Source organism: Silurus aristotelis (assembly GCF_946808225.1).
Source record: "Silurus aristotelis genome assembly, chromosome: 14".
NCBI lineage: Eukaryota > Metazoa > Chordata > Actinopteri > Siluriformes > Siluridae > Silurus > Silurus aristotelis.
The window spans coordinates 16,339,120-16,365,551 of record NC_139587.1 but is presented as its reverse complement, the minus strand read 5'-3'; the positions used below and the strand labels follow the sequence as shown (position 1 = coordinate 16,365,551).

Here is a 26,432-nt window from a genome sequence, read left to right as displayed (position 1 = left end):
GGTAGGTTATTTATTCAGCCAGTTTACATATGACAATACACTCTTTAACGTTTTTACAGTAGCCTTGTTTGTTTTTTTTTTTGTTTTTTTTACAAAAGACAGATAGAGGCTAATACACAGATATCAGTGCTGACTTTGGCTTTTAAAATTTTTTTGATTTGATCCCACAGACTTCTTATTGAATAAGCATCACATCTACGTGGAGTATGGCATTGTCCTGATTTATAGTCAAGCAATAAAACAGTCCTGATTGTATATGTTGACTTCAGAAAATATTTTGATTATAAATATAATAGGTCCTGACATATTATAGAAGACTACATAGAAAAATATAGTCATAAACCCACCATGATTTTGCCTCGGTTGTTTAATGAAAACATATTGCATTTCTGCAAAAGGCCTAAAGAGCAAAATCCTGAATAGGTTAAAGCAAGGTTATAAAATACAGTATTTATAAAATATTTCAAAATGTTTCTGTTTTTAATGGTTGTATGTAAAATGTAAATATTAATCTTTCGCTTATTTTATGTTAAAGGGCTCTGCAAATGTGTCACTGGAAAGGTATTAGGCAGATGTACTGGAGGTAAAGGCTTAATCTGATTCAATGGCTTATCATATTAGAGGTACTCTGAGTGTATTCTTCACTAGTTTCACTAACATTTAAGTATTTACCTATTTAACAGGCATCTTAATCATGCAGTTAGACACATCTATCATAATTATTAAAATATGTAGTGTTCATATTTTCAGCTCGAACTTTTTGCTTCATCTCAAGAGATTAAGATTAATGTTTCTGACATAAATTCACAAGGGGGCTCTTTCAGATATTGGATACTTACAGAGTATGTGAAAACCACATACTGATATCACTAGAGCTACTCGTTATTTGTTAATTTGTTAAACTAAAATGTAAAAAAAAACAAAATAGTGTACAATAGAATTTTAAATAAAGTAAAACCATAATGATATTTCTTTTTATTTAATAGGATCTTCCACTGTTACTTTTAACAGGCAAATCAGTGGGGGGAATTAAAATCTAAATGTGGTTTAATTTGATGATTGCCTGTTAAAGGGTTAAACCATTAATATTAAAAATTGATTACAAGCTATAGTCTAATGTATAGTTTAATGGTAACTAGCTATAGTAAATTTTCAATTACACAATTCCTAATGTAACAGCTAACATTCTACATACAATTTTAATAGGCAAAAGCATCAACTAATTCCTTTCTTGAATCTTAACATAAAACTTATGCAATGGCAGTTCTCACTGGCCCAGTGTCTGTCTGGTGTCTAGTATCTGTTAATTGACCAGCACATGAATATTGCAGAGTAACAGGATGCTTAGGCAAAAAAGTCTTGGTAAAAACACATTGTGCTTTCCTGCTGTGCTTTTGTTGAAACATCCAAAAAGCAATATCATACTACCAAGCCTGTTTTTTGGGAAAGACAATATCACTAGATTTCACTGAGAATAGCTACAAACACTAAATATGGCTATAATAACAGGTATAAATAAGGCTTTTTTTTTTCTTTTCTTTTCTTCAAACTATTTTCCAGATAGCTCTTTCTTCATACAGGCCTTAAAGGTGGTGAACCTCTCCCCTCCTCGATATCCCTGGAAGTGAAGAAGATAAAATAGAATTATGGTGATTAGAATAAAAATTCCCCAAGAAATCAAAAAAACTACATGTATTTATGTATATATGTATGTATATATGTATATGTTTTATATGTATGTATGTGTGTGTATATATATATATATATACACAAAAGTAAGTACACCACATCACATTTCAGCAACCATTTTAGTAAACCGTCTCAAGAGACAGTATAGTATTGGATACATTTTACAGGAGTCAATGTGAAGCTTGTATTGCAGTAAAGATTTACTGTTCTCTAAAAATAGAGCCATTATTGTAAAAATAGCTGGCAACAAAAATGAGTTCACCCTAAGTGAACATGTCAAAACTGTGTCCAAAGTGTCAATATTTTGTGTGAACACCATTGTTATCTAGCACTGCCTTAATCTTCGTAGGCATGGAATTCACCAGAGCTGCACAGTTTGTTGCTGGGATCCTCCTCCACTCCTCCATAATGACATCACGGAGCTGCTTAATATTAGACACATGCCGCTTTTCCACCCTCCCATTGAAGATACCCAACAGATATTCAATAGGGTTCAGAATGTCACAGTATGTGTTGGAAGTATGTGTTTCCTTCAATGAAGCACAGGTTATCAGTACCAGCAGCACTCATGCAGCCAAAGACCATGATGCTCCAACCACCATGCTTGACTGTGGCAAGACGCAATTTTCATGGTAATTCTCACCAGGGCGTCACCACACATGCTGGACACCATCTGAGCCAAACAAGTTTATCTTAGTCTTAGCAGATCACAGGACATGGTTCCAGTATTTCATGCTCTTGGACCGGTTATTTTCAGCAAACTGTTTGTGAGCTTTCTTGCGAACCAGCTTCAGAAGAGCTTCCATCTGTGATGAGACCATTTTTCCGCAACCTCTAAAGCAATGCTGGCAGCACCCGTGTCTGTTTTTGAAACCAGCTTCTGCACCCGATCCACAGCACAAGGAATCAGCTTCTTTGATGGACCCTTGCGAGGGCTGTTCTGAGTGGAAACCATCTTGGGAAATCTCTGTATGACCCTGGTCACTGTACTATAACTCAGTTTCATGGTGTTACCAAACTTCTTATAGCCTAGGCCATCTTTGTGGAAAGGAACAATTCTAATTCTAAAATCCTCAGAGAGTTCTTTGCCATGATGTGCCATGCTGAACATACAGTGGTCTAATACAAGATACTGAAATTTGTATGCTCCTGCCAAGCAGACAAAAACATGAAAACGATGAATAGGACATGTGGCTTTGCATGGTTAAGCAACATACAACTGTTATCACTTGTGTACTCACTTTTTTTGCCAGCTATTCTGACAATTTCTTATTTTAAATTGTAATAAATTTGCAAATACTTCAAAAGTCTCAAGGTCAAGAAGTGCAATATATAAAAACATATTTTTGTTACCACCACTAGATGGCAGAAAATGATCAGACAAATGGGCAACCATATTATACACACGTTTATTGCACCTAAAGACAAATGTTCTTTTATTTATTTAGCAGACTTTTCTCTCAGACCTTTGTTGATTCCCACAGATTTTTGTTTCCAAAAATGTCCCACATAAACAAAAACAAAGGGAAAAAAATCACAGGGTTTGTGAATTATCGGTCCAAACCTTTCAAATTCCACGCACTGTTCTCAAAACTTAACAGCATTTCTCTTTCTGCTGGCCCGTCTTTTATATTGTTTCACAAGTAAAATGAGTACTGTAAAGAGTATATAAAAATCTCTTAGGCAATGTATAAAATCCTTTTTAAGCAATGATGGTTTTGATGCATTTTTGTGCAGGGAAGTACGGGGTTTTAATTTTACTATGCATGGATGGGTTTGCTAAAGTAAAATTGTATTGTGTTTTGGATTAAACTTTCTGCCACATCCAGATCCTAGCTGAGCACTTGCATTGATTTCTGCTGTGTAATTTCACTTGTGAAGTGCAATAAGTGCAATTCCTTTAGAGAGAGAAAAGCTCTAAACAAATTAGTTATATAGATTACCCAATAGTAATGACAAATATATAATTATCACCCTATATCCTTTTACAAATTAACAGAGTAGAACAAATCACAAAATTTGTGGAATATCTGTAGTTAAAAAAATAGAAAGTTATTAGGATAAAATCCAATCGAAATACTCAAAGTGTCTTGGTGAAGGCTTAGTAGCTCTCTGGTTATCTATTCTGGGAGTTGAGCCCAGTGGTGGCTTAGTGGCTAAAGCTTTGGAAAGCTAATCAGACATTTGTGAGTTTGAATTCCAGCTCTACTCAAACTGCCTTTGTTGGGCTCTTGAGCAACATCATCAGCTCATTTGTAATCATTTTGAATAGAATTGTATGCCATATAATTTACATAAACAACAGCTTTTTGAAGGAATGGTCTGAATATTTATTTAAAATAGAGTAACAACAGCAGAATCTATCTATATTAACTGGTGCCTCAAACAGGAACCAAATGAACCTGTACATAATAACTTATTAACTAACAATGCTCTGCCTTCTCAGTCTGTATCACAGCAGGTTACTGTTGTGTAGAATCTACATGTCTGATTTCATGTCTAAGGACATTTTTCACTCAGATTAATGGGGGTTTATAGCCCTGCTGTCACCCAAGCTGCTGTAAAAGGAAGATAAACAGTGTTTAAACAGCCCCAGCTGTGGAGCGCCTGACCCTCATGTCTCATTTACCCAGGAGCCTCGATGCAGACGGTTCTTCATGATTCCAATGAACTCCTTGTAGCTAAGTTGCTCGTCGTGGTCCACGTCAAAAATCTTGAAGACAATATTCACAAGGTGTTGGGAGAGTTTTAAGCCCGTGGCCACATAGACTGCACGTGCAAACTCATCTGTGCAACAAATTTGATATGATAAAAACATCTTTCAGCATCTGCTCAAATCCAAACAACGAGTAGAGACAGGTATTGTATTTTATTGTAAATCATTTAATTCTAAGCAAAGTTTACCTTGTCCAATTGGTCGACTTGCGAAGTTATACATTTGCATGGCAATGGCAAAGTCTTCTAAGTTATTGAGAAACTGAAAGAATGACCTGAATTCCTCAAATGTGATTCCCTACAAGAAACAATGATATGATTTATTTATAGCAGAAGGTCTTGCCATAGACATTTAGACAGCTTCAGGTTCTAAAGGATTACATATTTAAAGTTTTTTAATAATTTTGGGAAAAAAAGAATTCAATAATTCAATCAAGAAAAAAAACAGAGTTTATGATATCATAGGTGCTGTCTCTGGGAGAAAACTCATAAAAATAATGACTCTCCAAATGATGTCTGAACCCTGAGAATAATGTTTCCGATAACAAATGCAGAGCTCTGAACAACACATTATCTAAGCCAGACTTAACTCTCTCAATCAGAGGGAAAACTTAAGTATCTAAGGGACCTTGAAGCTGTCAGACAGATAACAGATCCAAAGGCAGGAAATAACTTAGTCAAACAGTCAAAGTATACCCACCCAGGTCCTGTTCCAGGCCTATGACTTGAGCTGTCAGCACTCAGTTTTAAGGTCAAGCAGTCTGTAGATTTTTTTTTTCCAAAGAAGATTAACTGGATTCTCACATAAACAAAAACAAAGGGACTCTATCCAAAACAACTCAGGACTAGTGGATTACTAGTCTACCAGTCTATTGAATTCCACTCATCCATTCTTAGTCACTACACCACTTTTTTCTTTCTGCAGCACCATGTGTCTGTTTTACAAATTAACTAATGAGTAACATGTGAAGCATGGCTGCTTTTATAAGTGCAACTACATACAATATCACTTAACGTGGTGATAAGACACACTTAGTCGTCTATGGACATCTACCAACAGCCTCCTCATTAGGTGAATTTTTTTTTTTTTATGCATGAATGAGTGTGAACAGTGCAAAATCAAAAACAAGGGCCTGTTTTCTTTTAGACTCAAGTTAACATCCCAGCTGAGTGTTTGCATTGATTTCTGCCAAGTAATTTTGGCTCGGATGTGAAAAGCAATGAAGCAGCTTTTCCTGAGGGAAAAGGTTGTACATAAAAGTAATCTCTGGCCAATAAGACTCATCAATATGCAATTGCAACAGTAGGAGAATATTTGTTTAAGATTGCAAAAACAAAAGTGCATGCATACCTTAACTTGTTGGATATCTGCTAGATAAAGAGCAAGAGGATACTGACAAAAAGAATAATGTTTATACTGCCTATATATGGATAAACAATGAGCAGTGGCATTCATATTACAGTTATATTTGACCTCAGTTTTTATTATTATTATTATAGTATTTGTATATGTGCATGTATTTTGTTTATGTATTTATTAATACATTTTAAATGGTAAAGGAAATTTAGAAATGACAGACTCGGTAGAAAGTAGCTGTATTGTAATCGCATTACTTTTAAAAAGCCAAGCTTCACTCAGCATTGCAGCAGGGAGATATGTTTAAAGTGTGCTGGTCCAAGGGTCACTCTGTTTCGGTAAGCAACATTCTGTTGGTAAATGCGATGAGTAAAGCAAAAGCCTTTACCTTCTCATCAGGAATGCTCTGATGTACATTCTCCAGGTAGCTGCTGATGTTGTCCACAGTAGTGTATCGCAGAAGGATCCGAGCAAAGTCTTCCTCACTGATAGTGGTCATGCCTTTAGAATAGGCAAGGAACTCGATCTCAAGTACTTCTGTCTGCAGGTTGTCCATGAATCTGCCGAAAGAAGAAGATGTAGACGCAGTGCTGAGAGGACATGCCACCACTGAATGAGTGAGACTCTTAAGTAAATGACTAGCTCCAAATGCTTCAAAAAGAATACACATTCTCCAAATATGTTTCATGTGTTTTTTATTCCTTAGTAGTACATATGCAGCTATTCACTGGTGAATGTTTTTATTTGTGAATATAATTCATTCCATTTGCAGCAAAGTGATATGAAGGTCACAGCCATACAGACAGTTTGAACAAGTTCTACAGGCATTCATCAGTCAGTCAAACTACGAGTGGTGATTTATTTTTTTTTTTTATCTTTTTCTATAAAGAATTTTGCTAAATAATGCTAACTAAATAGACTTTTACCTGTAAAAGTCCTCAAAGTTCAGTTCGGTTTTTCCTTTTTTTCCAAAGAAATGCACCAACAGAGTTGTGTCAACAATGTTCTCTTGTACATGCTGTGAAGGCATAAGTCAAAGGAGTTACTCATCAACCTCTGACTGAGAAGGCAATCACAATAAAGCCATTACATGTGGTACGTTTGTCAAAACAACACATCCATGGGACGTGTACCTTTCCACAGAAACGCCACAAAACTGATAAACACAGGTGCATATCACTTTTTAATGAAAGTCAGTGCCTCACTTCCTTGCTTGTAATTTACTTTCTGAGAATTTACCCTTGTGCACTAGTCATTTGATTAGTGAAATTTGAGTGTTTATATATTTTTGTTATATTCCTTCAAGCGTGAAATAAAGAGCAGGTTGTCCATGCCAGACAGCAAACAGGGTCTCATGCAAAATAAATAAATAAATAAATAAAAACACAGCATGTCATATCAGTGTTCTTTCCTTTATAATGTGGATCTGTTGTTAAGGATGATGAGGCTTTCACTTTAGCAACAAAGCTCCCATTTACTTTATCCTAAGTCTCATTGCTGCAAAATATTTAAAAAACAAAAGAAATACACTTTATGAACACTGTCCTTTCTAACCACTAGATGCAAATGAAATGTAATTGCTCTTAGGCAAATAGATGTATACAGTGTTTGATTAATATATTGAAAATCAATTTCTGTTTTGTTCTGGAAATGATAATGGTAAATATTAGCTGCACATTTAGAGTTTGTATATATATATTACATAATGGGTAAACATGAAAACTAAATTCAAAGGTGACAAAGTTAAAGATAGTACTGTATGTACAATTATGGTGACGAGACAGAGGATGTTTGTACCTCCACCAGATCTGAAAAGAGAACTATTTTTGCACCATGCTTCAGCACATCCCAGAAGCTTCTAGGTACAAAATCTTGCTGTTCTTTTTTAAGAGCCTGCATATCAGAAGTACAGCAGTTAGAGCTTTCAAAACAGTCATTCACCATGAAATGAGTAAAATAAATACACAGAAACACAACAGTCCACGTAGCATTTACAAATAAATTATTTTTCCTTGTAATCACAATGCAAGCCATGCATGTCATGCACATCCAAAAAATCCACAAATACAGACAGTAGATACAGTAGACAAGGAGTTGGTCAGCTGCCATTAAGTTTATTGGCCATAAAATGTAAACTGAATATTAAACAAACCTGAAGTCACTGTTTTTTTCATTGGCTTATGTCAATTAAACATTGTGACAGTTATTTTTAATTTCCCTAATTCATGGAAATGTAACAAAGCTTTCAAAAACGTATACACCTAAATAACAATGTTGGTTACATTCTGACAACATAATATTTTAGTATACAGTATCATGTTAATAATGCATACTTTTTTATCTTGATAATCGTCAAGGAATTGCTGTATGTAATTTTATCCTTTTTCTAAAACCCTAGTTCTATTCACACCATCAAAACTATCCACAAAGGTCTGAATTTGTTTGACTGTCTCTTAACAAGTATTTACCCTTTGACTTATGTGATTAGTGCTTGTAATACCACGTCTCTGAACTTAAAAGCTTGTACATTTAAACTGTCAGCTCATGTGCTTTTTTTTTTCTTTTTTGCTGCCATCCATCATTTTATCCATCTTTTTTTTCTTTTTTTTATATTTTTTATTTAAAATATAGGATTTATTAGTTCATGCACATGAACAAGGCAACATGCTTTCCACATTCAAGGCAACATGCTTTCAATGACAAAAATTGTGTTTTAAAACTGTGCAAATAAAGGCTGCTCTGCTTTACATTATAGTTAACAGTAGACCTAACTGATTGTATTTAATAACTATTCATTTTGGGTAAGACCCTAGGTACACATGCAGTGCAAAAATATTTATTGAATTTTTTATTTTTTTTTGCTAAAACTGGTTCCCACTTCAGTGTTAGCCATGAATGGCACATGGCTCTTCATAGTCAGACTGGTGAAAAAAGGTAATCTGAGCTTGAATACCACTTTTTAAGTAACTGTAAAAATAAAACATGGGGGTCCAGGAGGAATGGCTTGTATTTGGGTGAGGGCTTTTTAAGCGAGATCTGGGCAACCACGCCTCAGCGAACGCCAACTGACAGTAGACAAGTAACATAAATCATCTGGTCTACTTTTGCTGTCCCAGACAATTGAAACATGTTTCAGATTGCATTCAGCCAAGATCCATTAGGACACATTGTCCTGCTTTTCTGAGGCTGAGCAGTGTATAAGGGTCATTTCATTTGACTTTACTTAAATGTGACACAATGCATCGTAAAAAAAAAAATCTAAATAGATCATTCCTCTGTGCCTGTCAGAAAAGCTCCATAATGGTGAAGCAGGCCCAGGTTTGTTTTAAATGGGTAATTCATCCACTGTACCAAATAGTACATACATAAATATAATAAATGCACATGCACAAATGTATATAACTGCCATACATTCTATCATGCTCAACACACATCAAGCAGGCAAATAAACAAGCCATGCATTTTTTCTTTTTTAGCTTTGTCTTTTTGATACATACAGCATGGCTGACAGAACCTTGATATCCATACAGTTCCACTTTCTTGGAGATAACAGAAAATTAATTTTAAAATTCTTCTTAACATTTTTGACATTACATATATTTATATTAGCCTGGTGTGTTTGTAATATTACTTTATTGCAATTACTGGATTAAACTGGTTTAACATGTATTAAAATAAATAGCTGTGATTTTGCCTTTTAACTAAAAGAAAATATGATGTTTCTCTTACCAGTTGTGATATGCTATCATTCTCTCCAACTCTATCCTTTTTGTCATTTTTCTTACGAAATATTTCCTCTAGCTAAAGGAGAAAAGTCTTTCATTTGACATCAGCTTACACACACTGAATTAGTTAGATTAGTATAAAGCAGAGGGAAAACATACCACCATAAACTCCCTTTTGTCCACCATTTCATTGCCATCTGCATCAAACATGTTGAAAGCTATCTTAAATCCTGCCTGAGGCTCTAGAAAATTATGCACACACACACACACACACACACACACACACACACACACACACACACACACACACACACACACACACACACACACATCTGACATTGACACAAAAAGAATCCCATAACATATAAACATTAAAAAATCTGTGCCATTCATTTAATACTCACTTGTCAAAATGCAAAGAAGAAACAGAAACTCTGTATATGAGATGATGCCTGAAAAACAATGAATAAAATGTTGAACAATTTTGAATTGATGGCTTTTTGATTGTTAAACCGCCCTTAAAAAAATCAAGCTTAAAATCGTATGTCATTTCAACCGCAACATATCTCTTTAGCCATTGATAACATCTAAGGGGATTCCCTTCTTAACTACTAATTGGTGTTTTTTTTTCTTTTTCACACAAATAGAGACAGTTCAACTCAAGTAATCAGGCTGGTCACAAACCCAAACAAAAAACAGCCCAAATGCCTGGCTCCTGGGACATCCTCTGTTTGTTTTCCTAGGTGTAAAACATTCTCAAGTGATCTGCTGCTGATTGGGGCTGCTTGATGTGGGGAGTGTGTTCTTCTTTCGGGCCTGCTAGTCCTTTTGTTGTGCGGAAAAGCGAGAAAAGGAAGAGCAACTGTCAGGATTCAGTCAAGGAGCGACTTAAAGAAAATTGTTGTGACCGTTGAAAGCATTCCCAAGCTTTTGTTTGCAGGCAGAGATATTGACTCGGGCACAGATAGCTCAGGGTGACTGCTTTTGAGAGTTGTGGGAAAGGATGTCAGTATGCCTAGCAAAGCAGTTGTGGATGCAGCAGCACATATAACTAGACATAATACTCAATTCATGGTTGTTATCTTTAAATGCTTTTTTAAGATTATTTAATTAAACTGGTGTTTGAAATAATCAAACTGGTCAAAGTGCAAAAAGAAAACTGTCCCATTATTTATTTTTCTGAATTTCTAGAGTTGTAAATGGTACATCATACAATCAGTACAAGTGGCTGTTGCTAGACCACTAATATGCCATCATCCTGTGGTTTAAACATATTTGGCTATATACTGTATGTGCTTTTTTATTATACTTATTTAATAACTATGATGTGATGTATTAAGTTGTTTTACTCAAAGTGAACTATATACTTCTATTATTATAGAATGAAAAATCTTGATCAGGATAAAATGTTACAATGTCTAATGTTATTTGAGGAACTAATTTAGTATCACCCGCGACCCGAATTACGGATAAGCGGGAGAAAATGAATGAATGAATTTAGTATCAAATGAGAAAAAAATTTAGTCTTTAGAGATTTTGTAACACTTTAAAAATCATTTATTTATCATTGTAAACTCCTAAGATCATGCATTTTTATTTTGAAACAGCCACAACAAGACGAATGAAGAGTCATTAAAGTAGCTAAATAGGTTTGGGCCTGTTATTTGTATGAAGGTTATAACAGTTTTGCAGACATCCAGACAAGAGTCAGCTTCAGTCTTGCAGAAAGAAACTGAGCCCATATGCTTGAGCAGATGTTGTCAGAAATACAAACATTCTCAGAAATGATTCACACAAAGTGTCAGTGTGAGAAATGTAATCCAATGCCATTCTTAGAATTCATACTATCATCGGTGATGGGGAGCTGTCACAGGAACAAGTCTCAGCATAGCTACACTGAAAAGTTCAAACAGCCCTCCTTGTCTTCTGACACAAGCTTTGTTTATAAATCAAAAAAAGAGTGTAAAGGTGTGTGTGTGTGTGTGTGTGTGTGTGTGTGTGTGTGTGTGTGTATGTATGTATATATATATATATATATATATATATATATATATATATAAATCATTAGCAAATGTGACCACCAAGTTTTAGCAGTTTGCTTGTTTGAAATATTCTGCCAAGGAGGGTTCCTAGATCTTAGAGAAACAATTACGCTGCTTATATAATTTTAGTGTATCTGTATGATTGAATAAACATTCTCTAAATATTGCAACCATACCAGATCACACATATTCCTGATCACACATATTCCTGAATCAGGAGCTAATCCACGCTTTGCCTTTTCTAGTCTTGACTGCAGCTTGCTCATAGCATGCCTTTGTGCAGACGCTTCCATTTCTATTAGAAAAAAGACAGCTGATATTTCTGGTACATAACCTATTTGATTTCTTTTTTATAAAACTGCCCTACTGAGATCAGTAGCCCACAAGGATCAAATACAAATTGTTTTCTTTCTGCTGTTTACAGCAGCATGTCAACTCACCTCCTCAGGTAGAAAGGCTGTTTAAGCACTTAGTAATCAATTCACTTGACTTCCAAAATGCTTCCAAAATCTCTATGTACTTTCACTCATCCTTCTAATTGTAAATGTAAATATCCTCAGGAGTACAAATATATACAAGCATTTACTTGTGAATTCTCACCTTTTTCATTTAAGTTCCTGAAAAGCCTGGATGAGCCTTTCCAAACAGGAGGTGTATCTGAGAGAATCTTGTCTAAATCCTTTGAAGAGAAGTGAACGTTTAAAATAATCTGTCAATGAAATACAGTCAGTGTCATATGCAACATTTAGTAGGAATTAAATTTTTTTTTTTACCTGTTTTGCCAGGGCTCGCCAAAACTTTTTTTCTAGGAGGAATTAATACAGTTTTAGAAACATTTAGCTCAGACAGAAAGCACTTGATTCCAATTTATCACAGCTAACATGGTTTAATGCATGATATCATTTAGTCTAAAGATTAATCTAGTTAACATTACAAGAGATTTACATAATCCAATGTAGTTTTTCTACAGGATAACACTGTAAATACAAGTTCTGAAAAAATAGCAAGGCCTTGTTGTTGCGATCCAGCCAGGGGTCATAAAATGCATGACTGAGTTCATGTATTTGTACTCGAGCAGCACTGCAACCGCAATCATGAGGTTGTTCTCCATGCAATTAAAAAATCATTACTGACCCTGTAGGTGCAAGCACTTTCTGCTTCTCGCATAAATGTAGTCCTAAACCTATTAAAATAACATTGCAATAGACCCATAAACACAAAGCATGATCACATTTTTTTTTTTCAAAAAAGTAATTAAGTGTCATGCATAAGCAAAACAACTACAAATGAATATATAATTAATATGGTATGTTTGCATTATTAAATTATTTTTATGCTTAGTGGGTCTTTGCTCAGGCTTTCATAAACATGCAATGTTATAGCACACTCAACAACCTTTACAGCCATGGCATAAAACCATAAATACCTTTTGTGCTGAGCATGTGCCATTAAAGATAATGTGGTTGACAGTGAATGCATTATATTAGAGTTAAGATTTTATTTCTGTCTTCACACACCAGGCACATAGACACAACAGACAGTAGATAATAAGAATTCACACAAAGTAAAACCTCATACCTTTAGTTTTAAACTATCAGTGGGCTTTTTCTATCTAAGCCTGAGGAAAGCTCCAAGCTAGCTTACAGCAGCAACTTACAAGAAACATACAAGTTCTGAAACCACAGACATCTCAAGATTCATCTTTAAGCAAGGCCAAAGAGGCTGGTTTTCTCTGAACTACAGAAAGAGGACTAGAGAAAGCAAGTGGCTTTCTAATGTTACAGTGGCGTTTTCGACCCACAGTGTGAAAGAACCAATCGGGGTGGAGCCTTAAGTAGAGTGAAAATATCCTAGGTATAAACTTTCTTCCAATAATATAAAAATGCCACTGTATAATAGCCGCTAACAATAGTGTATAATAACATGTGTACAATAGGGTTTCTAAATAAATGTAATCAAGATCAAAACATTCAACCACACCTGTCTTGATGTGAACTTCCACCACAGGTAAGAGCCATCAAAAAGATACCCTAGAGCTCAAACATGTTTGCAAATGGTTTTTCATTGTTTTCATTCGGTCCCTAAATAAAATGCTGGTGGAGATAGCTATCTCCATGCAGGTGTTATGACTTCATAGATAATGACCAGTCATAGCTAACCTCAAAGCAAAAACTGGGTGGTTTGCTTGTATGAAAAACATCCACTTGATGCCTCAGTTTCATTCAGTCAGAAAGACGTATATGGTTTCATGTCCATTCTTTTCAGTCAATAATATCATCTAAGAGCTAGAAAGCATTGAGTCTTAAGAGTATAAACTATCTCTTCTTAGTGAATGGTTAGTGCTTACTCTTTGGCTCACTCATGGTAACTGACTCGATGAAGTCCTGTGGTGTCATGTAAAGCTGCCCTTCGTACTCCACTGAACTAAACAGACGGAACCTGTGCTCATGAGCTGACATTGCCACGGCTTCATCATCAGAAGAGATCTTTGTCTACAGTAAAAGAAAACCACACACATCAAATATTTACATCAAAGCAAAAGAACCACCAAGCCTACAATTAAATCACAGTTGTTAATGAGCATGTAGTCATAATTGCACATTTGTATGAATTCACAATTTATCAAAAAAAATTTTTTTTTAATAATTATATGAAAGGTTATGAATGATTAAGGTAAGCACAATGGACATTAAAATAATTGTTATAATTTATGCAAATTCATATTTATGCCAAATCTGCATGAAATTATATTGCATTATCACGTGTGTGTAAAACACCTTATAAAACATACCTAAAAATACTGATCAGTTTTAAATATTTACTAATAGAGAGAAACCATATTATGGCTCATCTATAATGAGGCTGAGCTCACTAGGACTAGGAGTTGGTGTCTTTCCCAGGTGGCAGACAGCCAGGCCCACTGGGCACTAGGCAAACACCATGGGAAGGTGTGCCTATGCTACTTATTACCCACATCAAATGTCAGCTTTGCTGCCAAGGATCAGTGTCCTGTTACCTCAGCCCTGAATTCTGTAATCTCTATCCACAAGCTAAGGTTATGTCCAGTGCCCTTTCCCCCACCTACCTCAAGATAAGGAAGCAAAAGAATAAACAAGCACAGTGTAAGGGCAATTGCACAGTAGACTGAGCCAATCATGTATGGTTTAATGATCCAACAAATCAGTGATGGTTCTTTTCACAGCAGCCCCCTTTATAGTTTACCGCTGCACCAACTTGTCAGAAAGACTTGTGCCAAGAATATGCCTATAGTGCACAACCTTGTCTTGTCACTCTTCTCTAAGCACAGCTAGGTCTAAACTAGTACATTTTCCCTGAAAGCTACTACTGAAATTTCTTTCTATAACTCTAGAGCTTTTTATTTATTTATATATTTTTTAATTTTTAATTAGAAGCATTGTCTATGTTTCAGGCCAAATATATGCTGCTTCACCAGAAAAATAAAAAATAAATTGACTTCCATTTCAGAAAACATTTGAAATTCAGAAAGATTCATGTCAAACAATACAGCATATGTGAATACATGACCATATTTTTTCTAGTTGAACAGATAACATTTAATGGATTCTTCGGTGGTTTCTAAGGCTTTATAGGTGCATATAGCACGTTAAGAAGAAAATATTTCAGTCTTTTTTAAAGGGTTTTCTGCTTCACAAATGATTCTATAAACCTTCTTTTATTGCTCCACATTTTTGAAGAAGTCTTTTAACCCTCTCTTCTGTATTGTTCCTATTTAGGATTCTTCCATGAAAGCAACCAAAAACCCTTAAGGTTTTTAGATGTAACCTTTATTAACAATGAATCTAATAACCCTATGGTGTTCATCAAATGTCTTTTGCTATGTATGTACAGTAATAATTTAAAATGAAAGCTTTTGAAGTAACATTCTATATATGAGCAATTGCCTTCTTAGTTGTGTAGCTCCATCCTATTTGAGGGCAGAGATTTCCATTTCAAACATTCGATTTCCTTGTTTTCAGCACCTATGTATAGTGGAGAGCGTCATTGCAAGTCCCAAAGGAACTGCTTGTTTACTTCGCACTGTAACATAGGGGTAAAGAGATGCGTGTAACAATTCAATGCATCCTTTTGCAAATTTCCTAAACCGTACCTTTTCTTTAGCAAACACAACCGGGACTACGTGGATCCTCCTCGTTGTGTCGACTGATTTCACTCGGCAATGTTGACACGCAGCTAGTCCACCTGCCGCGATGCACAGCCCTGTCACAACCCGTCGCGTGGAGATTTTCCATTTGAACGATTGGGTTGTGCCTTTTTTACAAGCGCTGATGATGTTTACTATAGTGCTGAACCGGCGTACGACCGCCGCCATCGTTCCAGTGCCACAGTGGCCAGTGCGAAGCGACTCCTCGCGAGATGTGCTTTAGCCCAGTCCAATCAAGCGCGCGCACAGGGTCGAATAAATACAGCCGATTGTCATTTTCAATCACAATGGGTTTTTTTATTATTAATTTTGCCGATTTCAGTGGTGGTTCAATGCAATTACGCTTGTCAAGCATATATTTAAAATATCTTTGTTTTGGGTATGGTTTTGTGCTATACTAAGAGATGCTGTGATTGTTTTTTTTTATAAACGCAAACTCACGTTGCGACCGTTACCCTCCACAAACACACATACACACAGAGGAAGAAAGATACAGATGTATCTAGAACACGTTAAGTGCGAAAAGGAAACGTTGTGGTAAGGCAGGTCTTAAATACCAGCGCCGCCCACCAGAGCCCTCCTGCCGCAGCTGTGCACCTGCCCTGTGCTCACACAGCATAAACCACTTCCCGCACACACCCAAAGTACCACACACACACACACACACACACACACCTTAAACCAGAAGTCGGGCTGTGAGTTTTGCCCTAGAGGTGCGCCGGATTTATCAGTCGCACGTTTCAAGACTAAACAGACTACTTCATGCGTTGTGGATGTAATTCAGATTAAGCAAAACGTGTTATGCCATAAATTCATGGAATTTATATGAAAGTGACTCAATAAAGCCTGCAATTGAATCAAGTTTTCTGATCGGTGGATTATATTACATTTGGGAAAGTCTGTGGCGGAGTCTTAGAAATTATATTATTGCCCTGCTGTCGGAAACTCTTGAACCGTTTACTTTCCGGGGGCTGTGGTTTGCATGGATCGCAGGAGCGCCGGACGTTAGGTGGTGTGCTGGTGCTTGTGGTGGTGGTTGTGGGTTTACGCTCGGCTCCAGTGACCGTTGATAGTTTCGGCCGGTGATGGCGGAGATGAGCGCGCTGATGCAGGGTGCAGAAAGCGCAGGAGCCGCCGGCTCTCTCCTGTTCCTGCCGCCGCTCGCCGAGACTCTCGCGTTGCTCGGAGACCAGCGATTTCCGGCCGAGCGCCTGTCCCGCAGCACACCAGCCGACCTGGTGCACTTAAAGGGCATCCTGAGGAGAAGACAGCTTTACTGCAGAACCGGCTTTCACCTGGAAATCCTACCGGACGGCATGGTGCAGGGCACGAGGAAAGACCACAGTCGCTTTGGTATGAGGGAGTTGATTTTGCTTTGACGCAATGCATTATTTCAGACTGGAAGATGATAAATGTATTGATTTTTTTTTATTCATAAAACTATTCATATGACTTAAGATTACAGTCTACATGTGCATATATTCCATCTACAAAAATGTTATGCAGATTGTACACTGCATATACATTTATTATGCCTTTATTACTTCAGATTACAGTCCACATGTGCATATATTCCCACTACTGAATATACACTGCATATACTTTTGTTATACGTTTATTATGTTTTATTATTATTTGCTTTGCACTTTGCAGTAATGCAAAGGTATCACTTATAGCACCTATTCTGTGTGTCACAGAACATTTGACCAACTTTATAATTTGAATAGAGGCAGTCAATAGTAATCTTACCTAGCTAGTATTTCAGAGCAGCTTACTCACAATGTGTGACTAGACTGTGGTCTTAGACTGCAGAGTACATGCTCAGAACAATTGTTTTATTCTTCTCCAGGTATTTTGGAATTCATAAGCCTTGCAGTTGGATTAATCAGCATCCGAGGAGTGGACAGTGGCCTCTACCTTGGAATGAATGACAAGGGGGAACTTTATGGCTCTGTAAGTATTTTAGACAGTTTATGTGAATAGTTCTATGTGCAATGTCTGTGTGTGCATATTTGTGTGTGTGTGTGTGTGTGTGTGTGTGTGTGTGTGTGTGTGTGTGTGTGTGTGTGAGAGAGAGAGAGAGGAAGAGAATGTTTCTTTAAATCACAACTTAATTGTTTTCTTTTTTTAAAGGTTCTGCGTCTAGTGCGCTACAATCAGTGATGTTTAATTTTCTGCCTTTTGTTACCTTTTAGGAGAAACTGACAGCTGAGTGTGTCTTCCGGGAACAGTTTGAAGAGAACTGGTACAACACATATTCCTCCAACCTCTACAAACACGGTGAAAAGGGGGCACGCTACTATGTGGCTCTAAACAAGGATGGAACACCACGAGATGGGACAAAGTCAAGGAGACATCAGAAATTTACACATTTTCTTCCCAGGCCAGTAGACCCTGATAAAGTACCTGAACTTTACAAAGAGGTTTTGGGACACAGCTGAGGTCAGCATGCTTGGGATCTGAAGGGAAATAAGTCTCTTAAACCATGTTCTTATCATAAAGGAACAGGAGACATGGATGGGTGTCTTGTAGCCAAGGTACACCTGGCAGTGCCTGAAAGATGACATGGTTGCTTGCTTCAGGATGCATAGACCAGAAATGATGCTGAAGTGCTCTGTCCTGGTCATTTTCCTAAGTTATGCAAGCTACAGAAGGCGTCTGAGAGTCCATGGGCCTAAATGAAACTATTTAGCATTTGGCATGCTGCTGAAGATTAACAAGAGAGCATGTACTGTTTGATTCTGGAAAATACATTTATAAGACTTATTGATTGGCTTTGGAGAAAACTGAAGGAACATTACTTATGTGATGTGCTAAAATGTCAAGATTGAAAGCTGTGGAGATACATAACACATAAGCAGAATATTATTTATACAGTTCACATGACATATATTTATTTTATGTATTTATTTATTTGATAATATATATTTTTTACATCTAAATGTAGACTTATCTAATTAGATACACTGTAGAAGGTGCCTTAAGATATTATGAAATCAGATGTTTCATATTATGGAAGTGCATAATATTATATTATACTGTCACTATAATATGATAAGAAACTGCTTTTTCTTTTTTCGAAAACATGTAAAAAGATTAGTTCTAAAAAAAACTTTTCAAGAAGGTTCAAAATGATTCTGTCAAGGGTTTGGGATTATGTTTAAAATGCACCTGTCATATCTTTTTTATTTCCCCAGAATTTAATCTGTCTAGAAATATGTAATTGATATATCAATGAAAGCTTTGAAAAGTTACACTTTTAACAGGATAAATATTTCCTTAATATTATATATGTTCTTTGTTTGTGTTTTGTGGCCCTGGTTATGCTGTGAACAAAATGTCCAGCACAACTCGTCAACTTCAAAGCTCCTTTTAGAGAACTTCTCATGTAACAACCTCCCAATGACAAGATCAGGGTGAAATAAAAACTGAACCTTAGCTGCAGTCTAGTGGTTTGGCAGTCTTGCACAAAAGGGGTCAAACTGATAAGTATTAAGCTGTCTCTGCTGACTATTTTGGAACAAAGAAAAGGTTTATATAACCACTTAAGGACATATCAGTAACAACTGGTGTCTTACTGAAATATTAATCAAGGAAGGTAATCATTTGTCTTTCATTATATCTGTGACATAAGTGTCTTGTAGTATTGTCTGAGACTGAGATTAATTGTCTGTACCAGCATTTGCAATTAAACCAACTGTCACTTAGACAATATGAAATTTAGATACCTCAGGCTCACCTTCTTTTTTTCTGACTGTGTTTGAATGGCTCAATGAGCAATTTCCACAACAATGAGCAAAAAAGCATATCAAGCTACAGTTTCCGTAATGCTTGGATGAATATTTGTGTCGAAGCATGAAAGCTGTGCTGTGTGATCTCAGCATCTCTGTGATGGTGAGCCAGAGGCTGTCATGACAGGGGAGTCAACGTGGTGCCAACCTTTATGTGATACTGCGGGATTTTCCCCTCTAAAAAACTTATAACAAGGAACAGTGTATGGAGGTGAGAAAGAGACAGCCAGTAGAAACAAAAATGGGTTTAGATATTATAGGGCTTTTAATGGGCAAATATTGCTGTTATTTTAGCTCTAAAGGTTTTTAGAAAGGCTGTGCAATAGCTACTGTCAGGTTTTAAAACTTTGCATCAGCATATTGAATTTTGATATACAGCTTAATACATTTTTTTTTTTTCATTTTTCTATGCATGTCAATATTTACACCAAAAAGGAAAAAAATGTTTTCATACATCACATGTATTCAGTGTCACATTTTGGTTTATGTGGATGTTGGTGTGTGTAAGAGATAATATCACATTAAAAATGTAAATGCTGAGGTATTCTATTGAGCTTGTCTACTAGGTAACTTTGTTTAAAATGTCCAGTAAAAGGTCTTTCTGCTCCAAGTGCTCAGTTGAAGTAAAGAGTAAATTTTACTTTTGATACCCGATGCTATGAAATACTTTTTGGCACTTGTTAAACCAATGTTTTTGAGTCTGTCTGGGATGAAAATGATGCCTTTGTCACTGTAGCAGGTGATCCAAGGTACTTTACAGCCAACACTTAAATCCTTCATCTATGCTCTCTCTCTTAGGCCTACCTCATGCACTTAATGGATGCACCCTTATTTCCATCACTTTAGATGTGGCCCAAAAGAGGCCTAAAAGAAATCCAATCACAGGTGTGTGTGTGTGTGTGTGTGTGTGTGTGTGTGTGTGTGTGTGTGTGTGTGTGTGTGTGTGTGTGTGTGTGTGTGTGTGTGTGTGTGTATATATATCCTGTTGGGAACAACATTTCCCATAACAGTTTTAACTTTATGGCAACATCTGTGTGGTCCCCTTTAGAAAAATCTATTTTCTTTGTAGCATTTTCTACAAAACAAAAAAACCTTAAAGGTTTCCTTATGGTTACTTAATATTATGGTTGGATATTCTGGCAATTAGATGCATTGACACAAAAGTGTTGTCAGTGCAGGTGTTCCCTTAGCAGTTGTCAACTGCTCCTGTGTTTGTCAGCAGTAAATATGAGGAGGGTGTGCACACAGCCACATGGGAAAAAAACATAGCCTACATGACTTTGTTGTCTGTCAGGATTATGATAAAGTATAATTCATATTTTTGCAGACTGACCAGAGAAGAGCCCTTGGGATGGCACTAAGTCTCACCTGCTGATTTAAGCAGTAGATTCTTCTAAGGATAGGTATCTGTTTGCATAAGGGTGGTGTCTGACAATATGCACAGCAAGTATTTATTTAGATCCCTTTAAGAGTAAATTACCTCCTTAAAACCAAAGTACAATGCATTTCTGTTTACATGGCTTAGCAGTGAGCAGTGTTGGTCTACTAAATTGGGTAGGAAATTCATAACATATATTCAACACAATAAAGGGATTACTTCAATACAAAAAGAGTAATTCTTTACCATGTCTAATACAGCAAAAGTCATATATGTGTTTGGCATGTCATCAGTGAGGTCTTAAGCTATATGTATATATGTGTGTGTGTATTCAAGCTCTGTATATTTATTTTTCTTGACTTGAAGATGTCAGGTGCAGTGGGAATGTTTCATTTGTTATTTTTATTGCTATGGAGACCCTACAAAGATGTATAATATCCAGTTAATGGTTGCATGCTTTGAAAAACCTCTGGGGCCTTCCTATGGTTACAAACCATTGCCAAACACTAATGGTGTCAGAAATGTCTTGAAATAAGTTTGTCTCATTGCAACATTTGATTTTATTTGTACTTGGCCAAAATTGTAAAGTACAATTTCAGAATCACATGTTGGATCTTTTTAATCACATGTAAAAAAAAAAAAAAAAAAAAAAAAAAAAACCATATCTACATACATACACCTACAAATATATACACATTTTCTTTTTACATGTAGTTAAATGGTTCAAATATGTGATGCTGTAATTGCACTTTAACTATTTTAAACAAGTTAAAAACTCAATAAAGTTTACAACAAAACATAAGTGAAACCCCTCCACTGATTCTTGTTTAGTCCCCCTAAAATGATTATGTTTCGAGTTTCTCCTTTTAAACATACTAAACCTTAACTTAACTAAGACCACCCCACATCTGCTGAGCAAACCACTCTGTTTCTACCAATAGAGTCCAGCTCAGAGCTTTTGTCTCATGCATTCAACATGTAAAGCCACAAATTAGGTCTTGACATTTGGGCACAAATAATTGTGCCTGAAAGCATGAGGCATCAATTAGATTCTCAGCATTGTGACAGGTTACCCCTACAGGACACAGTGATTAGAGCTAAAAATACATAAATGTGCCAAACACTGTTATTTTTGTTGGAGTTTATTATTTTACCAGCTCTATTGCATAAAAATGTTTTGTTTTGATCGTTTAGGGACTGTTTTGGTCAGTGTTCTGTTGTGCCTTTTTGTTTAACTTATTCATAGGTTTTGTATGATGTAGCACCACTTTTCACATGTGGGAATTTTAGGTGAGATTGCCTGCAGGTCTGTAAGCTCCGAGCTCTCTTTGATTTTCTTTGGTTAGATTTTCCCACAGGGTTCTCCTATTGAAGGGGTCAGCAAAAAGGTTAATTGGTTAATTTCCATAGTTTTCACCTAAAACATTCTTCAGGCACTTGGGAGTAATTCAATCAGCAGCCACAACATGGAATAACATCCTTGAATGACAAAAAAAAATCATTACAAATTGATTGTATACCAGAGCAGCAGAAAGAACTGTGATAAACTGATTTAAATGAGTCCATCCAGAAAGTTAGGCTAAGACTAACTACTAGATTTCTCTACTTAGCAAATCTCTAGTACATCAGTATTGTTTATGCTAAAATATTAAATATAAATCACCACTAAATAGAAACTATTATTCTAAGGAGAATTTGATCAAATGCCAGATGTGTACACAATTGATTTAAAGTTTAGTTTGCAGGGACCCTGCTGAACTGTTTGCCGAACCTGAGAAAGGTATGCACATGATACACTCACTGCTTCCAAGTGAAAGTGGAAATGTGCATTGTTGCCCATAAGTGAGGCGGAAAATTGCTAACCCATTTGTCATTGTGCATGTAGAGGTCAATCAATAGATTCTTTCATTACAAGCTTACAGAATTGAATGTTTTTCCATGGCCTCACCCCCTTTCACACCTGGACTGTCAGGTAAAATAACAAAACAAGAGGAGAGCAAAAGAAAAGAGGGTTTAGTAGAGTTTGGTTTTACACACTGGGAAAGCTGATAGGTTAAAAGAATGTACTGGTAACTTAGCACTTTAACTGACTGCCTCTGTTCAATTCAGAATACAAATTGTGCTCACTGACAAGACCAAATCAGGGTTTACATTTTCAGTAACTCAGTAACCTCTAAATCATAAATGGTATAAGAGACACACACAGCCTGGTTTGTTGTGTGCTTAAAGCAAACAGATGATTCAATCTAAAGAAAACATGATCAATATTGTGATGATTTACCATTTACCATTTGCACACTGTATACTCAAAAAAGGGTGTTAAACCAGAAATAGTATTAATTAAATAAAATATTGCAATCTGTAGTATGTAATTTTATTTCATTTTCAGAAATGTATTACCTAATTATGTTTGGACAAATTTTTCAAATTGAGATTTGATTTCTTTATAGATTATGATTTCATTCACAAAAGATAAGCAATGATTTCTGTTGACATGATAGATTGCTTGTTGTCTAAATGCAAATATCTTCGACTGTTTGAAAATAACCTTGTGAACCTATTGATGTCTTATTGATATTGATCTTTTTTCAGTTTGCTCCCACGGTACTTCCACTTCTTCGTTCTGTTGTTTCACAGTTCATAACGAAAAAACAATTTTCTTTTTAAATAATAAATTGCTGTAGATAAGTGTATTGACTATTTCTCTTTACAGTGGATTCTTTGCAGATATCCACACCAACACTGGTATAAACCATAAATTCTACTATCTACAGTATGTTTATTTTATTATATAGCATGTGAGTAGTGTGGTTACATGATTGTAACTGTGAATTTTATTTGGGCTTAGTGTGAAAATAAAACAGAGAGGCCACCTGTCAGTGTGTGCAGCTGCAATTAAATTGCTCTCATGATGTCCCTCTATAAATAACAGCAAGTCCCAGCAAGTACCGAGAAATTTTTACAGGTATCAAAGAGAGTTAATAGGGTTTATGGATTTACACATAATTACACATAAATTGAAAAATATGTTCTAGATAATTGAGTACCCTGATGGGTTACAAGACACAAAAAACAGTGTTATCATTAGTTATTAATATATGTCAGTTTAAAACATTATGGCTTATTTATTATCAGATTGGCACTCAGTAGTTTATATAGCTACAACGATGCAGACACTTAACCATAATACCTATGTGTCATTCTTTACCAAATGTTTGTCACAAATTTTGAAACACATAACTGTACAGAATCTCTTTGTATGATATAGTATTATAATTTGACTTGGAACAAAGAGGCCCAAAACAGTTTTAGCATGTGCATCTGTGCATAATTTGAAGTCCATAAAGACATACTCTACCAAAGTTTAAGTAGAAGAACTCACATGACCTACACAAAGCCCTGACCTCAACCCCACTGAACACCTTTGGGATGAATTGGAATGCCAAGTGAACCCCAGACCTCCTCAGCCAACATCAGAACCTGACCTCAGTAATGGTCTTGTGGCTAAATAAGCAAATCCCCAAAGTCACACTCTAAAATCTTTTGGAAAGCCGTTCTAAAAGAGTAATAGAAGTAGGGACTGATTCTGAAATTTGATGTACAAAAAGCATAAATGAGTGTGATGGTCATGTGTATACAATCTATTGGATATATAACATATATTGTATGCACTGCACCTTCTTTTCCTGTCAGATTTTGAATTTCAGCAAGGTCTGATTTGGTAAACTTTATATTATACACTACAAGTACTTGGCATTTGCACAAAATGGAAATTACGACATTATGTCAGCTGCCAAACCTCACATGAAGTCTTAGCCAGGCAAAAAAATTTAAAATTTGAATAAAAGTGAGAAGACAGCACTATTCGTCTCCAAACTGGTTTTTAAATGTTAGTTATCATGTAATCATTTTTGTTTTTTTATACAGGCAAGACACGGGCAAGACAACGTGCTAGACTGGATTGGCCATGAATTTTTATTGCACATCTTATTTGTGGCAGATTTGTCCACCTGGAGTGAAAACCCGACTTGAAGAGACCAACTTCAAACAGGCACTTTGGCACAACACTAAACCACCTCCATAGTAATTTGAAAAGCTTCTGAAGAAAGGAAATCCCCTGGCGGAGAGTTGATCAAGAGGGCTAGAAAAAGGTTCGAGGACATTACAAGACAAAAAAAAACACCTAACAGAGATCCTATATATTGAATCACGATCAACAGTACTTTATTACATTTTTAAGTAATTAAATAAGTTTTTAAGTAAGTATCCCTAATAACATGAAACTCAAAGGGACCTTTTAGTCAATTAATTATATTTAAACAAATAGAAGCAGCCGCCTGTGTATGGTGTATATACATATACTATAAACTAAAAATGTCCGAAAATCACTTCATAAAGAGTCATGTAGTTTTTTATAAAACACCTTCAAATCAAAACTATTATGATTCTCTTCTCTTTCTACAAACGTGGCCTCAGGCCGATGTACTATGTTAATTTATTGCTGACAAATTGAAATGGCTGATGTATACAAACAGTTTATCAAAGGAGCACTTGTCATTAGTACTAGGTATGTTTTGCATGCATGTTCAAAACAGGTACTCCTGCCACTGGGGAAACAAAAGAACTGGAATTATAAAACATTTAAATATAGAGCTGTTTGTAAGTAGTAAGAGTTTTTGTACTCAAGCAATTAAGGTTAGATTTGAACTTTAATTCAAGAGCATGTACTTTTTCTCTATACTGTATAGAGCTTAGTGATAAGGACATAAAGTTACATGAAAAAAATTGCATCAGCCATTTCAATTAGAACAAACAGTTCTTGGAATCATTAAGACAAACTTTTAAAAAGTCTCTTACAACAATAATAGTTTGGACTCAGAAGGTCTCATCATAAGATTCGAACCAATGATGAGAAAGAACAGAAAGGTATTTTGCCAAAACATGATTAAAGAAGCATGTATTTTTGGCTAGACCTGTGTATTCAATGATCGGGACTTTTCTTTGCCACAGTTTAAAACAACAATTACACTACATGGCCAAAAGTATAAGGACATCTGACAGTCTTACACATATGTGGGCCTTGTTCAAACTGTTGCATACTTCTTTTTTTCTTCACTGGAATTAAGGAGCCTAGCCCAAACATGTTCCACTGTTACAAAGCCTCTGTGCACAAAGCAAGTCCCATAATGATTGTATGTCAAGGTTGGCACATCCTCATTACTGACCTTACTCATGGCCTAAAATCTCTCTTGACTCACTTGACAAATTTTTGACAGCCACAAGGAAAATAAAAATAATATTGTTTATTTCCTATAATGTTACAGTTCTGGGTCCCAGAAATATGGGGTAATATATAAAACTACATGTTGTTTATCTAAATGATATTAATGCTGATAAACATAAATAACACCTAATTAAAGTTAAGGTTTATGCTTTATTCAACTTTTATTTCAAATCAAAAGTGCTGGAAGTCAGTCATTTTGCTAGAACATTAAGTACATCATTATTCAATAATAGAAATGAACACTTTAGGTGTTCCATACAATGCAACC

General features: G+C 35.8%; 2 protein-coding genes across 7 annotated transcripts; one reads left to right on the top strand and one right to left on the bottom strand.

The window, feature by feature from the left end:
• On the bottom strand, window positions 1-17,088 carry micu3b (mitochondrial calcium uptake family, member 3b). Of its 6 annotated transcripts, XM_083559925.1 has the most exons (14): window positions 15,658-17,088; window positions 13,876-14,020; window positions 12,302-12,333; window positions 12,129-12,207; window positions 9,891-9,938; window positions 9,646-9,728; window positions 9,491-9,562; window positions 9,259-9,300; window positions 7,559-7,654; window positions 6,688-6,779; window positions 6,150-6,321; window positions 4,594-4,702; window positions 4,319-4,476; window positions 1-1,618 (listed from the first exon to the last, which is right to left on the bottom strand). In XM_083559925.1, the coding sequence occupies exons 1-14, from the start codon at window positions 15,877-15,879 to the stop codon at window positions 1,550-1,552; spliced, it is 1,419 nt and encodes a 472-aa protein (XP_083416051.1). In that variant the 5' UTR covers window positions 15,880-17,088; the 3' UTR covers window positions 1-1,549. The 6 variants fall into 6 exon arrangements, with proteins under 6 accessions (XP_083416051.1, XP_083416053.1, XP_083416052.1 ...); XM_083559927.1 differs by lacking the exon at window positions 7,559-7,654 and having other exon boundaries at window positions 15,658-15,960; XM_083559926.1 differs by lacking the exon at window positions 9,259-9,300 and having other exon boundaries at window positions 15,658-15,960.
• fgf20b (fibroblast growth factor 20b) lies at window positions 16,797-20,039 on the top strand (the record flags this gene model as incomplete). The annotated part of the gene is made up of 3 exons (XM_083559931.1): window positions 16,797-17,064; window positions 17,561-17,664; window positions 17,907-20,039. The coding sequence occupies 3 exons, from the start codon at window positions 16,797-16,799 to the stop codon at window positions 18,150-18,152; spliced, it is 618 nt and encodes a 205-aa protein (XP_083416057.1). The 3' UTR covers window positions 18,153-20,039.
• Window positions 20,040-26,432: the final 6,393 nt, after the last annotated feature.